Source organism: Fukomys damarensis, unplaced genomic scaffold, assembly GCF_012274545.1.
Source record: "Fukomys damarensis isolate Sample0158 unplaced genomic scaffold, DMR_v1.0_HiC HiC_scaffold_24, whole genome shotgun sequence".
Lineage (NCBI taxonomy): Eukaryota > Metazoa > Chordata > Mammalia > Rodentia > Bathyergidae > Fukomys > Fukomys damarensis.
The window spans coordinates 42,840,206-42,856,917 of NW_022900936.1; the positions used below are offsets into that span (position 1 = coordinate 42,840,206).

The window sequence follows — 16,712 nt, forward strand, 5'->3', positions numbered from 1 at the left end:
AATTCATATTAATATCTGCTCTTTTTAAAATTAAAATAAAGCACTGTGGAAGAAATTGTGAATGTTTTCAGTAGTATCCAGAAATGTTTGAAATTACAGTTCTGTAATATTTACCAGTTATGTTATGCATTCTATTACCACCTTGAAACATTTGCATCCTTTATTAATAAAGAATTTTAATATATTTTTATAACAAAAAAATTAAACCTGAAAAGAAGTGACACCTTATACAGCTTGTATTCTTGCATTATTTATATACTGAGCACTAAACTGAAGCTCTTTTTAAGACTTGGGTGAGGTAACTTTATGCAGACAGTAATGCTTTGTAGCTTGGAACTCTTATCACATTTACTCTTCTGTGGGAGCAAATCTATTTTTGAGTGAGAAGAAAATCCAGGAATACAACTACCTATGATAAGGTCTTTCATTCTATTTGTTCTGGGAAGCTGTGGTTTTACATCATGGACTTATTAAACTCATATTTCACTCAGAAGTATGAATTAAAATTTGAATATAATCATAAAAATGAGAAGGGAGATAAAACAGTGAGGTCAAGATTAAGTGTAAAAACAGATTAGTATTCTTTGAGTAAGGGGGAGAAGTTTGTTGTTTCTGTTAGCCCCTGATGCTTTTTAAGTCCCTTTCAAGGTGTATTGGTCTGTTCTGGGAAATCTAAGAATCATTACTAATTCAGAAACATAATGATGAAATTTAAAAACTAAGCAAGAATGGACTTAGAAAAAAGTGGTAGGAGAGGAAGGAAATATTGTTAATCTTCCTTAAATTGAAAGAAAAATAAAATGATTAACTTTAAACTTTACTGAAATGTTTTGTTCACATGAGGGACCTTAAATGCATATTACCAAAGTTTGCGTAGTGTAACATAGTATAATGCTGTACTATCCAGCTTTAGGCTGGGAAAAAATCTTCCATTTCTGAATTTGTTTCCTTTATATTTCAGATCCTTTATAATGTATGATCAGTCTGCAGGTATCTCTTTGCCAATTATCTTACAACAGTGGAATTCCTCTCGTTTTTGCAAGCAATACCACTGATTCCCTCAACTTAAATATTATGTTGTCATGCTCATAAAATTCTAGTTACTGTATCTTCCATCTGGCCTGCACTTTCATCTCCCTGCCTTCCAAACTCTGCATTCAGATGATTTTTTCATATACAGCTGTTAGATGATTAATTCACATCCCACTCCAAGAACTTTTATTGGATTGTCATTGCTACTGGTTTACATACTTTTGTAGGGGGAGAGGCCCCTTGACAAGAAAATAGAATAAGAATTTCTTAGAGCTCCTAGGTATTCCTAACTGGAAGGAGTTAAAAGCAAACTTTAATAGAGAAATTTTCCTGGGAAGTAGGTCAAGGACAGTGTTAGAGAGAGAAAAAACAGATAAAGAAAGACACCAAATGGCCTTGGGGCTTTCACAAAGAGACCAGAAGAAGAGCTGACAGGACAGGGAGGACACAGAGAGACAGCCAAGTGCACAAAGGATAAGTCATCCCCACCTCCAAAAGGATATAAGGGAACAGAGCTTGAAGGGGGGCCTGACTAAATTTAAGGCAGTATATGCTCACACCTATACCACAGATATATCTGTACTCACTCTAGGATAACTATATTATCCAGTCAAGAGAGTTACTATATTAATCACATAATCATAGATTACAATAGACAGACACACTCCCCCTGACTACTCTAAGCTAACCATGACTAAGGGATCTTTTTGCCAATCAGCTGCTCACCCCAAAGATAAAGCTCAAAAAGTAGATTCAGCACACGAAAAGGAACAAACACCAAGAAGCTGAAAAAGTGTCATTAGACAGAAGTGCCCAGAAGCCAATCTAGTTATGCTTTTGTTTTTTTTGAGAGAGGGTCTCACTGTATAGTTGAGATTGACCTGGTACTCACTATGTGGCCCAGGCTGGCCTCGAACTCACACTGATCCTCCTGCCTCAGCGTCCTGAGTGCTGGGATTTATAGGCATGTGCCACCACGCCTGGCAACCAATCTAGTTATGGCAAGTTCTAGGTGTGAGGGGGATCCTCCTATATAAGCAGCCTGAAATGAAGAGGTGATTGGTCCTCCTTATTCTGGAGCCCGAAAACAGATTCTTTCTACCAGGGTACCTATCTATCTTCTCCTCTACCCCTTTTCCTCTCTACAAATAAACAGACTTATTTTAATTAAAGTTTGTCCCTCTAACTTTTTATTGGGGCTCAGTTTACAATCCTGGTGGATACAGCAGGGGTGCTCATCCCTTGGAATTCACACTTTTATGGTACAGGAAGCTAAATTAGCATTTGTTGAGTTGGTCATCAGTATGACCAGATCATATGAGTTACATTTTACATGTAATGTATGTGTGTGTGTGTATATATATATTGCACATACACATCTGTACTTGCAATCTGTACTTACTTGCTTTGCTCATATTTGCATTGTTCACAGGTTATAACAGAAGAATCTTTTTTGTGTGTGTTTGTTTGTTTGTTTTTGGAGGCAGGGACTCTGTGTAATTCTCTGTGACCTCAAACTCAGGTGATCGTCCTGATTCAGCCTGCTTAGTGCTAGGACTACAGGGATGCCCTGCCAAGACAGGCTTCAAAACCTTGTTTTAACTTTGTCATCATTTTTCCTCAGTTCTTATAATGAAATGTGTATTATAGACAAATTGGGTGACCATTAGATTTCTGGGCATTCCTCACCATTTCAGGTAAACATTTTCTCTCCTATGCATTTGTCATTCTACAATCCCGCTCCAGCTACTTTATTCCATCTCCTCAGGGCACCTATGTTTTATTTTCCTCCCATGTTTCCAGTCATGACATGAATAAACACTTAATTTTCCTTTTAAAACCCTTTAAATATGGAGAAAATTCCATATCAGTGCTCATATTTCAGAGACAAATATTATAAATGAGTATAATTCAGTTTTAGTTTTCAACATAAATGTTTATTCACAAGTCCATTTGTGTACACACAAAAGGAAATTTAAACACATTGCTATCATGTCCATAACTTAATATCTACTCTCCTTTTACATAGGGCAAAGAACAAATGCCTGGCCTAGCTTCCCAGGCTCTTTGTGATCTCTGAAAGGCTCACTCCCTGTGATGCATGTGGCTTCTTCCATCTCCTCCCTTGCAGGGTAGTCACATTCACAACTTTTGATTTCTCTAATTAGTAAAGCTGCTTGATAATGTAGGTCTTTCCCTGGTGAAGGCTGGAAGGGTAGTGGGTCCACAGGTATCACCTGTGTACAAAGTGAGACTCCACAACTGGAGCCCAGAATTACTAAACAAGCCAGCATTTGAACAAGATCTCTGGGAAGAGAATGGGCATTGATGTTAGGGAAGCCCACATCTAGGTCACCTGCCATGGAGATACATGGCTTTGGTTTTCATTAGCTGCTACTTCTAACATTTGACCAGTAGGATTTCTCATTAAACTTTCCATTGAAGTGGAGAATTTTCACATTCATCTAGGTTTCAGATTACCTTTCATGCAGAGGATTACACTGCTTGGGGTCATTTCCTTCAGACAAACTAGATCTTTGCTTAACCACAGCATATAATGATTAGCTCAGATAGAACCATAGTATTCAATGTTTTCAGAGCAGTACATTGTAGTTAAAAACTTGATTCTATAAGTATAACATATTTGTTATATTGATGGAAAATACTGAGTGAAAGTGAAATTTTCGTTGTTTTTTTAATCTAACTGAAAAAAATTTATTAAGGCATATTTGATCTGCTTTGAAAACAAATATTCTGGTGTAATGACAAATTCGCTTTGGTCCCCAAAACACATATGAGTAACTAATTGATACACATAAAACATCTATGATGACTTGAAGTTTATGATTCTGAAGTCTGTAGGACTTGGGACAACCTGAATCTCTCGTTCGTATTCAAATTCACAGGGCCCAGGAGAAAAGCTTCATTTTTCTACTGGGAACTCTCAGGTGCTCTTATGGGAACTTCAAATCTCTAGTCCTTTCACTTCTGGGAAAAGCACAGAGTCATACAACTGGTTCACTCTTTCTTCAGTGTTAACTTATATAAACCACAGTTTGAATAAGTGGTAAAGGAAACTTCCAAAATGAGTTAGTGTGAAAAGAATCGCCAGTTTTGTTATTGCCAATCCTGTGCTATTGTAACTTTTTCTGTTTTATGAAGTCTAATATATTGAAAGGATATCCAGAGTTTCTTTTGATATGTAGGTAAGTCCAGATAATACTTATTTTAAAATTTCTTCTCTAATAGTAAATTTAAAGGATCTCCACAATCTCTTAATATTTCACTAAGAGCAGGTAAGTTTTATTTTGAAATTCTCTGGATACAAGCCAAAGTATTATTTAAATTGTAAGGATTTAGATTGGATGTTTAAAATGCCAAAATAGTAAGATGAAAAATGAAAGGCCATGTAACATCCTTATATTTTATTTTTGGGCTAAAATATGGATAAACGAAAATACCATGATACGAATTTTTCCTTTTAATGAATTTATATTGCAATCTAGAACTTTAAGCTCATTATATTTAATCAATCAAAATTTATATTTGTAATTTTAAGATATCATTTCCATAGCAGCCCTACCCTTGTGTGTGTATATATGCACACACACACACACACACACACATTAACATATATTTCTATATGTGTTTGTGTGAAATTTAAACAATCAAGATTTCTAAAACAGTTCACTTCAAATATTACAATATGAAGATGAAGAAACAAAAATTTTATTTATTCATTAACTTATTGGCACATTTATAGGTATACAGTAGGATGCCAATCATCATTGGGGATTTGTACCTGTACATGATATATCTTCCTTCTTTTTTCTTCTCCATCCATCTGCCCTCCTTTCAACCTCTCCACCCCTTCTTATTTACTCAGACTTTGTTTCCCTTTTTTCCTTTTCTCATAGTTTTGCCTTTCCCTTCATTCTTTCCCCCCAAATCTTCCAATTTCCCTTCCCTTCCCCTTCTCCCGTAGACCTTTTCTTCCTATTTCACATGATCTTCTGCACAGCAAGAGAAATCACCAGCAGAGTGAAGAGACAAACCATAATGCAGAAAGAAACACAATTTCTATCTTATATACCTGAGGTTTGCTACATAATGCACTGATATACATATCCAAGTCAAGTAAAAAACTATAGAAAAGCAAGGTAGCATCCTACATCTCTTATAATAACTATTTTATTGGTGGCAGTGGTGAGAGTACCCCGAATCTACCACCTTGGGTAGTTACGAGTATACATGCTTATTAATGATTAAAGCTACAATTATCCTATTGTCCTCCTTTTAAAACACAATGTTGAATTTAGATGCTGAAAGAACATTGAGATATGCTAATATATTTATCAAAACCACAGTTTCTGTCACAGTCTTTTATGTGAGGCTTCTACTTTGTACTCTAAATTCATGGCGAGAAAAAAACTCTGTGATTTTTTTATGGTAGCCGGGATTGAACTCAGGACCTTGCACTTGCCAGGCAGGCACAGTGCCACTGAGCTACATCCCCAGCTTCTGTGATTTGATTAGGATGGAAAAAAGATCTTTTAGTAGACAACCTTTAATGAATTCCAGGATTAAAGAAACATGTGCACCAAATATCTGAGTTTTCCCCTGTATCTCAGCTCAAATTTTCTTTGAAACATCTTCTCATGGTCTTTGTTTTTTCTATTCTTTTCTACACATATTTTTGCTATTCTCTATTTGTTTCTCCTCTATTCTCTTGCTTTCTTTCACCTACCTCAATTTCCATTTCCACTGCTTCTGTCATAATCTCCTTTCCTTCCTGTTTGCTCACTTTTAAATTTTGTTAAATGCTCTACAGGAAATAGGGGTTATATGGGACTACACAAAATATGAAAATACCAACTGTTCTCTGGTAACTTAGAATACACTCTTTCATTCTTTTTACCATTATGGCACTTTTTTCCAATATATCCTTCCTTATGATGTGATCTTAATTCTAACACATGATGAAATTGCTCTCAGTAACATCAAAACTTTTCCAAGTTTCTACAATCAAATAACTGTGAATTCCTCATCGCACTAGAACATCTATTTTTGTATTTTGTACTATGATTTACTATGCCATTCTTGAGGATCTTCCCTCTCCTTTGGTTTACAAAGCTCTGCCTTTCACTTTCCCCTTTGTTTTACAGAACACATGGATCATCATTTTTATGATTTCTCTTGGTCTATCCAGTGCTCTAGGTTCCAGTAAGAAAATGGGTTTCTGAAATGGAAAGTTGCTACAAGTAAAAAGTGCTAGAGAGAGGACAGAGGAATCAGCTTGAAAGATGGACAGGAGGATTGGAAACAAGGCAGCAGAAGAACAGCCAAGCTATGACCCAACACTATCTTCATAAAGATTCCTGTCACTGTTGTTGGCCTTAGATACCACAATTCCACCAACAGTGCTATTTTTGTGGACAGGAGTTTTAGTTGATGGAATCTTGATATTATTTCTTCAATTATCTTTCCTGCATTTTCTATTTTCTCTGCCTTCACACATTAACAACCATACATATGTGAGTTTGGGTAAATCTAGATGAAGTGCCCTTACTCTATGTGTGAGAGGAATGGTAAAAAAAGTCCCCAACCCTTTCACCTTCTCAAGGGTATGGTAGCCTCTAGTTACCAAAAAAAATTCAAGTTGAGAGAGTTTCAAGTGTGACCACTTTGTAAATGACATCTGTTTGTATCAAAATCTCTTCACCATAACTTTCTCAATATTTTCTCTTCTCCCATCTCTTTCCTTTGTATGCCATCACTGACAGGCAGGATACCCATATCTGTGCCTCAACTGCAACAATGGCACCTGTGTTATTACTTTTGTTAGCACATAGTATCAGTTTTACACATTTTGCTACATTTCTCCTGATATTTGAAATGGTTCTTCCTCCACAAATTTCACTATGAACTGTAGTTTCAGTTTTATTCTTGATTATCATCTACTCAATCACCACTTTTTTACTGATCACCCTTTAATACCTAAAATATATTCAAGACTTAGAGACTCTTCAGTCTCATTTTTATTATTATTATTAGTAGTAGTAATAGTAGTAGTAGTAGTAGTAGTATTGTATACAAGAAATAAACCTAGGGCAAAAAGAAGTCCATAGACTGATAGTGAAAGGATAGAAAACAATTCTCCAAGTGACAGGAGCCCAGAAAAAAGAAAACAGGGGTAGAAATCTTATTTTCAGACAAAGCAAATTTCAAACCAAACCTGATTGAAGTATTATTGATGTAGGACAGTACTGTATCATGCCTCTATGAATGTAAATATCTTTACCTGCGTTATGATACATAGTAGTAACCGGGCTTTATCAGAGCTATAGTTAATGATGTTACTCTAGAATGTTCTCTTTCCAGATGATGATTAAGATGCTAATAAAAAAATATGGTGCCAGGTACCACAACAGCAACAGAACTTTGCTGTTTTCTGGATACTATTCTTTTCCTTGTTACTTTTTTTGTAGTTCTTTTGTTGTTGTTTTGTTTAATGGAATGTGTTGAAGGTCTATAATTTTGTTCAGATGACTGCATAACTTGGAAAAGCTGTTGCTCCTATCGATGTATAACATATTGCTCTTATTAGTCTTTTTATATAAATATAAATAAATAAATATACATATATATATATATATTTAAATTGAATTTTGGGAAACTTTAACAGTGCTGCAAACTTTGGAAGAAGTTATCTCAATTTACTGTGATGAGTTGGCATTGTACAGAAACTGACAGCCATATTTGTCTAGAAATGTTAATTTTTTTTAATTTTTTAATTTTATTTTTTTATTTTTCCATTTGTACATGGGTAACACATCATACTAAATATGTAAGGTCATATGTATGTGGGTTTGATTACAGAAACTAATAATTTTTTCTTTAAATAATGCAAAAAGAATAAGGTAAGACTACAAGAGCAAGAAGCAATTTAAATATGTTAAGGGACCAGTTTCATCTTCAGAATTAAGGATTATTTTAATCTTACATCACTGTCTTTTCTCTTTTACTTTCCTTTTTAGTTTTATTTTAAGATTCCCTATTTTTAATGTTCATACAGAGATTTCTTTAACTGAAATACTAAATAGTTTCTCTGGTATGAAATACTATAATAGTACACAGGATCCTAATGAGATAATTAATAATGTGAAATAGGAAGTAAAGGTCTAAAGGTGTAGGGAAAGTGGGAAGGGTGGGAGAAAGGTAATAAGGGAGAGGAAACAATATGAGAAACTGAAAAAATGGAAATAAAGTGTTTGTAAATGGGGAGGGGAGGAAGGGCTAAAAGGAGGTCAGGGTCAAGGGGAAAAAATGAGAATCATGACCTATTATGTAAAGGTACAAGATCCCAATGATGAATGTAACTGTATTGTATACCTAGATTATACTAATAAACTCAATAAAAAAACTTAGAAACTCTTCAGTCTCATTTATTATTATTATTATTAGTAGTAGTAGTAGTAATAGTAATAGTAGTAGTAGTAGTATTTTGGAACCAGACATAAAACTTACGACCTTGTGCTTGGAAGGCAGGTGGGGGAACCACTGAAACAAATCTCCAGCCTTCATTGTCATAATTATTGAAAGTGTCAAATCATAGCTGGAGTAGGAACCGGTTTCGATCATCAGAGAAATGCTTGAAAAGGACAGATTCTTTTCTCATTCCTGAACTACCCACTACATTTAAGGTAATATCTTATAACCTACAAATTACCCAATAACCTACCCAACACATTGGAGATATTATATGTGCTTTGGGAAGTGCTAGAGAATTTCAACAGATTCTTGATTACTACACTTGACTTTAATGTCCCCCCTTAGGCAATATGTATAATAAATATGTAATTTAAATAATATTTTATGGTGTCATTCCGGATTTTAAAATATCTTAGTATAAGTCAGCTACTTGAGAAATAGAATTTAAGATTCCTCACAAGGGATTCAATTTTGTTTATATTCATGGCCACTCAGGTAGCTTTGCTCTACTCTCTGCATATGTCTAGGAAATAGATTTTCTAGCTACAATCAATAGCTCTCCATAAATTGGTCAGTAAGTTAGAAGATTTCTCATTTCCTGTAAATTTGTTCTGCACATTTAGTGACTTGATTAATTGAACTTTCTGCCATTTTAATTTCTCCAAATTATTTCCTATTGCTGCAGTATATATTCTGATAAGTGCAGTTTATAATTGTATAAAAGCAAATTGTTTCTCTACTAATATATGATCATTTTCTTGTTGTAAATGATTGTATATCTTTAATATTCTCTGTTTTTTGTTTGTTTGTTTGTTTCAGAAGACATCCAGCGAGGAAATGGAAATGAAAAATGCAACTTTGCAGACAGAGTTTGTCCTCACAGGACTCCCATGTCAGCCAGAGTGGCAAGTTCTCCTGTTATTGGTGTTCTTGGCAATATACCTCATCACCATTGTGGGGAACCTGGGTCTGATCACTCTCATCAGGAATGACTCTCACCTTCACATACCCATGTATTTTTTCCTTGGGAATTTAGCATTTGTAGATGCTTGGTTATCATCCACTGTGACACCGAAAATGCTGGTGAATTTATTACAGATAGGTAAGCTGATAACTTACTCTCAGTGCATGATACAATTTTTCTCCTTTGCAATCAGTGCCACAACAGAATGTTTCCTGTTGGCAGCAATGGCTTATGATCGCTATGTGGCCATATGCAAACCTTTACTTTACCCAGTGATTATGACCAATAGACGATGCATCCAGCTATTAGTTCTATCATTTGTGGGTGGTTTTCTTCATGCGTTAATTCATGAAAGTTTTTTATTCAGACTAACTTTCTGTAATTCCAACATAATACATCACTTTTACTGTGATGTCATACCACTGACAAAGATTTCCTGTACTGATCCTTCTATTAATTACCTAATGCTTTTCATTTTCTCTGGTTCTATCCAAGTATTCAGCATTGTGACTATTCTTGTCTCTTATACATTTGTTCTCTTTACAATTTTAATAAAGAAATCTGAAAAGGGTAAAAACAAAACCTTCTCCACCTGTGGAGCCCATCTGTTTTCGGTGACTTTATACTATGTCCCCCTTTTCTTCATGTATGTGCATACAGCATCTTCAGAGGAAAATGATCAGGATATGATCTTCTCTCTGTTCTACACTGTCGTAATTCCTGTGTTAAATCCATTTATCTACAGCCTGAGAAACAAGCAAGTCACAGGTTCACTGAGAAAGATGTTGAAGAGAAATGTTTAGGGCTCAGATTAATACCTGCTCTCTTTTAATTAAAATAAAGCATTGTGGAAGAAATTGTGAATGTTTTCAGTAGTATTCATTGACTTTTTTCAGTTATAGTTCTGTAATGTTAACCATTTACATTTGTTTACTCTATTACCTCCTTGAAACTTTTGCATACTTTATTAACACAAATGAAGAACTTTAATATTTATGTCATAGTAGACACAATGAAGCTGAAAAGAAGTGACACATTATACAGCATGTGTTCCTGCATTATTTATATACAGAGCTGTAAACTGAAGCTCTTTAGAATGGACTTGGGTATGATACCTTCATATAGACAATAATGTAGTGTAGCTTGGGACTCCTATCACATATATTCTTCTGTGGGACAGATTTGCTTTTGAATGAGATGAAAACCCAGGAATACAGTTGATTATGGAAAAGTTCTTATATTCCACTTGTCTTGGGATTTTATGGTTTTACATCTTGGAATTATTGAAATCATATATCACTCAGAAATATCAACTAAAATTTGAATATAATCATAAAAATGAGATGGGAGATAAAAGATTGAGTTCAAGGGCAGGAGTGAGGATGCATTAGTGTTCTCTGAATAGAGCAGAGAAATCTCTATCTGACTGGTGTGTAATGCCTAGCTACATGTGGAGCTTGCAAGCACCCTTCGCTTTCATCATAGCAGGCCGGTGTTGACCTCCCAGCTCCAGAACATAGAACGAAAGTGAGCACGTGTAGTAAAAACATCAGACCTCTCTAGTTGGTGAGTTGGAGTGATCAACACCTTCCATCGGAACTCTGACTATCTTCAGAGGAAGGTCAGCAGGATCCTGCAGACAAACCTTGCAGAGGTCAACCATGCAGGAAGTCAGGGAGCTCAACTTGGGCCTTGCAGTCATAATTCAGCCTGAATCTCAGGGGTCTGCTAACAGCTAGATGAGATTAATTTATTTAGTTCTGTACATTGCTGTCAACATTGTCTATTGTGTCAGCAGAGATATATCCTGAAGGAGGTTCTTCAAAAATTTTTTCTTTCTTTTCCTCATATTTTTAAATTTCAGTTTTAAAATTTTATTTTTTCCATTCTGCAAATTCTTCCTTTTTTCTTCTTTTTCCCTCTCAGTCCCTTGGTTCCCCATGTTATTCCTCATCTCCCTTTTGGTTCCTGTTCCTGCTCTAATTTGGATTTCTTCTTTCTTTTTCTTTTCTTCTCTCTTTTTCCTTCATGTGACTATCACGAGTTTCAAAGGAAAGTGAGTATAATTTATAGCTTCCCTATTACTGTTAAGTTATCCTGTTCTTGTCTTTCTTTTGCATTCTGTCCTGCCCTCTTGTTTTCAACAGTTTCCTAATAATACCAATAAACTAAATGAGAATGAAAACCTATAATAGAAAGCATTTACAGCAGGATATATGAATGTGCAGATAGAATTTCTGATATAGAAGGTAGGATTGCAGTTAGTAATTATGAAAAGAGAAATCTCTTAAAAACAGTAAGGGATCATGAGAAATCAATCCCACAACTCCTAGATGATGCAAAGAAGAATAACAGAAGACTGATAGGAATTCATGAAGTAGAAGGAGAAAATACAAATGACTTACAAAAGCTGTTCACAGAATTAATGAGAGAAAACTTGCCAAACAGAGGGGAAGAATTTGACATGCAGATAAGTGAGCATATAGGACTCCAACTAGCCATGATTAAAAAAAAAATCTACACTGAGACCTATAATAATCAAGGTTCTGGAAACCCAACAGAAGAGCAAAGTACTATAAGCAGTTACACAAAAGAAGTGAATCACATGAAAGAAAAGCCCAACAGAATCACAGCAGACTTTTCAACACAAACACTCTGGTCAAGGAGAGCCTGGAGTGAGGTATTTCAAGTCCTAAGAGAAAACAACCTTCAACCTAGACTGCTGCATACTGCAAAATTCTGTTTTAAAATGGATTGGGAAATAAGATACTTCCATGACAAAGAATACCTTAGAAACTTCATAAACACCAAACCAGCATTACAAACAATTTTAAACAATATTCTAGAAAAGGCAATGAAAATCAGAACACCACGAGGGCCAAAACAGCAAATCAACTAAGCAAGGTAAGAAACTAAAGGGAGAGTGGGACAAATTTTAAAAAGCCAAGAACAGGACAAAAACATGACAATGATATGTCAATGCATATCAGTTATAACCATCAATATCATTGGCCTTAATTCACCAATCAAAAGAAATAGACTGGCAGAATGGATTAAGAAGCAAAATCCAACAATATGTAGTATGCAAGAAACACACCTAGTTCAAAAAGAAACTCAGAGAGTGAAATTGAAACAATGAAAAACTGTTCTCCATGTTACAGGAGCCCAAAAAAAGCAGGGGTTGCTATTTTATTCTCAGACTAAGTAAATTTTAAACCAAAACTGATGACAGACTGAGAAGGCCACTACATCCTTGTAAAGGGAATAATCCAAGAGGAAGAAATGACAATCATAAATATATATGCACCCAATATTAATGAGACCAACTATATAAAAGAAATATTAAGGGAGATGAAAACCAAATATGCACCAATACAATTGTAGTGGTGATCTCAATGCCCCATGACAAAAAGAAAGGTCATCTACTCAAGAAATCAATAACGAAATCCTAGAATTTAGGCAAGCTTTTGAACAAATGGACTGAAAAGACATCTACAGAGTGTTCAACCCCACAAAATTAGAATACATATTCTTTTTGGTGGCATGTGAGTGACTTTCCAAAATACAGCACATACTAGCTTATAGAACAGGTTTAAATAAGTGAAAATGAATTAAAGTTATCCCATGCATTTTATCAGATCATTGTGCACTTTGGCTGAAGATTAGTAGCATAAGAAACCATAAGAACATAACAAACACATGGAAATTATACCGCACAATCCTGGACAATCAATGGGTCCCAGAAGAAATTAGTTTTTATAAATAAGTGATAATTCCAATACAACATACAGGAATCTGTGGGAAACAATGAAAGAAGTTCGACATGGAGAAGTCAAAGTAACGAATGCCCACACTAGGAAAATGGAGTACACTGAAGTGAACAACTTAATGGGGAATCAGAGGCTCCTATAGATAGAAGTGCAAGAAAAACCCTAAACTCATAGAAGACCGGAACTTATGAAGATCAAAGCAAAAATTAATGCAATGGAAACTAAGAGAATGACATACACACACACAAAAAAAGAAACAGTGAATCAAAGAGTTGGTTTTTTGAAACAATAAATAAAATGGATAAACAGACAACTTTGGCAAAAAATGTAAAAAAAAAAAAAAAGGCTCAGATCGATGAAATTAGGAATGAAAAAGTTGAAGTCAAAACAGATCCAGCAGAAATCCAGAGTATAATCAATTTCTACTTCAGGAAACTGTCCTCTAATAAAATGGAAAATGCAGAAGAAATGGCAGATTTCTAAATATTTATGAATTACAAACGCTGAATGAACAAGATAAAAAATTCTAAACACCCTAATTACAATCAGTGAAATTGAAAATGTAACTAACATGAACCAATGAAGAAAAGCCCAGGTCCTGATGTATTCAATGCTGAATTCTACAAGACATTTAGAGAAGAACTATGGAAGCTACTCTTTAAAATATTCAATGAAATTGAAAGGAAAGCAATACTTACAAATTCATACCTAGAGGCAGGTGATACTTTGATTCCCAAACCAGGGGAAGATCCAACCTAAAAAGAGATCTACAGGCCAATCTCCTTAATGAACATAGACACAAAATTCCTCAGTAAGATACTGGCAAACAGAAAATGGAGGATGATCAAGAAGATCATATACAATGACCAAGTTAGATTTATTCCAGGGAAGCAAGGGTGGTTTAAATTATGCAAGTTAATAAATGTGATACACTATATTAACAGAGTCAAGGACAAAAAAACATATGATCTTCTCAATAGATGCAGAAAAAGCATTTGAAAAAATTCAACACCTCTTCCTGATTTAAAAAAAAAAACCCTCAGAAAATTGAAATAGATGCTCTTTCTCTCAACTTGATGAAGGCTATCTATGAAAAACCAACAGCCAACATCACATTAAATGGCCAGAAACTGAAAACCCTCATGTTAAAATCAGGAAGAAGATAAGGATGCCCACTATCACCACTCCTCTTTGTGGGAGCCCACTGGCATTTGACATTGGAAAAGTAACTTCTTCTACCATTGAGGCATTGACACAATCTATGGCTCTATTTGGCTTTTCTGAGATAAGGGTCTCAGCTATGCAGATGAGATTGACCTGGAGCTCACTGTGTAATCCAGACTGGTTTTATGGGATTACAGGCATGCACCACCACACCCAGCTCAAGGACTTTGTTAAATTTGACCTTGTGATAGGAGGAACTCAGATAGTCAAAAATCTGATCTCCTCCCTAATATTGCTTGATGCTTCCTGTTGGCCCGCCTTTAAAAGGAGCTGTTTCTGTGTTATAAATTGGACCTCTTGTCTCCACATTATTGAGTGTGCTGTCCTTTCTCAATTCTCACTCCCCAACTCAGGTACGATCGTGTTGTCATGGCTGGCCCGCCACACCTCTTCAATATAGTTCTCAAAACATTAGCCATAGCAATTAGACAAGAGAAAGAAATCAAAGTAACAAAGATAGGCAAGGAAGAAGTTAAACTGTCATTATTTACTGATGATATGGTAATCTACAATGAAGACCCACAAAACTCCACGAAAAGACTTCTAGACTTAATTGACAGATTCAGCAGAGTAGCTGGATACAAGGTGAACACCCTAAAATCAATAGCCTTGTTGTACACAAATAACGGACTCACTGAGAGAGAAATAAGAGAAACAATCTCTTTCAGTATAGCATCCAAAAAAATAAAGTGTGTAGGAAGCAATCTAAGGAAAGAAGCAAAACACCCCTACACTAAAAACTACAGCACTCTGATTAAAGAGTTTGAAGAGGATAAAAAAAGGGGAAAGATATCCACTGCTCCTGGGTAGGAAGAATCAACATAGTGAAAATGGCCATACAACCAAAACTGCTATACAGATTGAATGCAATGCCAATTGAAATTGCAACACTATATTTCAAAGAACTAGAAAAAAGAATCCAAAAATTCATTTGGAACCAGAAGAGACCTAGAATAGCAAAATCCATTGTAGAAAACAGAGACATGGCAGGCGGTATGACAATTCCCAATTTCAAACTATGCTACAAAACTATGGTAATAAAAACAGCACGGAATTGGCAAAGAAACAGACCTGAGGACCATTGGAATAGATGGGAAGATACAGAAACACCTCCAGATGTGATCAGCTATCTCATCTTTGACAAAGGAGCCAACCATCCTCAGTGTAGGAAAGAAAGCCTCTTATTAAATAGTGTTGAAAAAACTGGATTTCAACCTGCCAAAGATTAAAAGTAGACCCTTATCTTTCACCATGCACTACACTAAAATCCAAATGGATTAAAGATCTAAATATTAAAAAGAGACACTAAATTTGCTGGAAGATAAATTAGGCAGAACTCTTGAAGACATTGGCATAGGAAAATATTGTATTAGCAAATCCTCAGTAGCATGGGAACTAGCAGATAGAAAAAATAACTGGGATCTCATCTTATTAAAAAGCTTCTGCACTGCAAAAGAAACCACCAACAGAGCTAAAAGGCAACCTACAATGTGGGAAAAGAGTTTTACCAGCTGCTCCTCAGATAAATGACTATTATCTAGAAAATTAAAGAATTCAGAAAAAATCAGGCCCCCCAAATATAAAGACCTGATTCAAAAATGGGCATGTGAAATGAATGGACATTTCTCAGACAAAGAAGTAAAAGCAGCAAATACATATATGAAAAGGTTCCACATCACTGGTCATTCAAGAGATGCAGATGAAAACAATACTGAGATTCCACCTCATCCCAGAAAGAATGGCTGCTAGCAAGAAATCAATGAATAGCAAATTTGGGAGAAGTTATGGGAAGAAAGGAACCCTTCTCCATTGTTGATTGGAGTGCAGACTGGTGTAAGCACTGTGGAAATCAATATGGAGATACCTCAAAGAACTAGGACTAAAGGTTCCTTTTGACCCACCTATTCCTCTGCTGGGTATCTTTTCAAAATAATTAAAAGAATCATACCACACTTATATATGCACACCCATGTTTATAGTGGCACAGTGTATAATAGGTAAAATGCCCATCAGTTGGAGACCAGATAAAGAAGGTATGATTTTTATAAAAAATGGAATATTACTCAGCCGTAAAGATTGAGAAACTAGAGTCATTCATAGGAAAATGAATGCATATTGAGGCCATACTTTAAGTGAAATAAGTAAAACACACATGAGTAAATACCAAAAAGTTTATCTGGTGTAAAAAGCTAAAAGTGTAAATATGATCCAAATATTGTATAACTGACAAT

The 16,712-nt window shown here is 35.2% G+C and overlaps 1 protein-coding gene across 1 annotated transcript; it reads left to right on the plus strand.

The window, feature by feature from the left end:
• Positions 1-9,324: 9,324 nt before the first annotated feature.
• Positions 9,325-10,290, plus strand: LOC104876439 (olfactory receptor 183-like). The gene has a single exon (XM_010644463.2). It carries the CDS (start codon positions 9,361-9,363, stop codon positions 10,288-10,290), a length of 930 nt encoding a protein of 309 aa, XP_010642765.1. The 5' UTR covers positions 9,325-9,360.
• The last annotated feature ends 6,422 nt before the right edge of the window (positions 10,291-16,712 follow it).

Excerpts from the sequence above, each read along its gene's own strand:
- LOC104876439 (XM_010644463.2), top strand. The coding sequence starts at position 9,361 with ATGGAAATGAAAAATGCAACTTTGCAGACAGAGTTTGTCCTCACAGGA.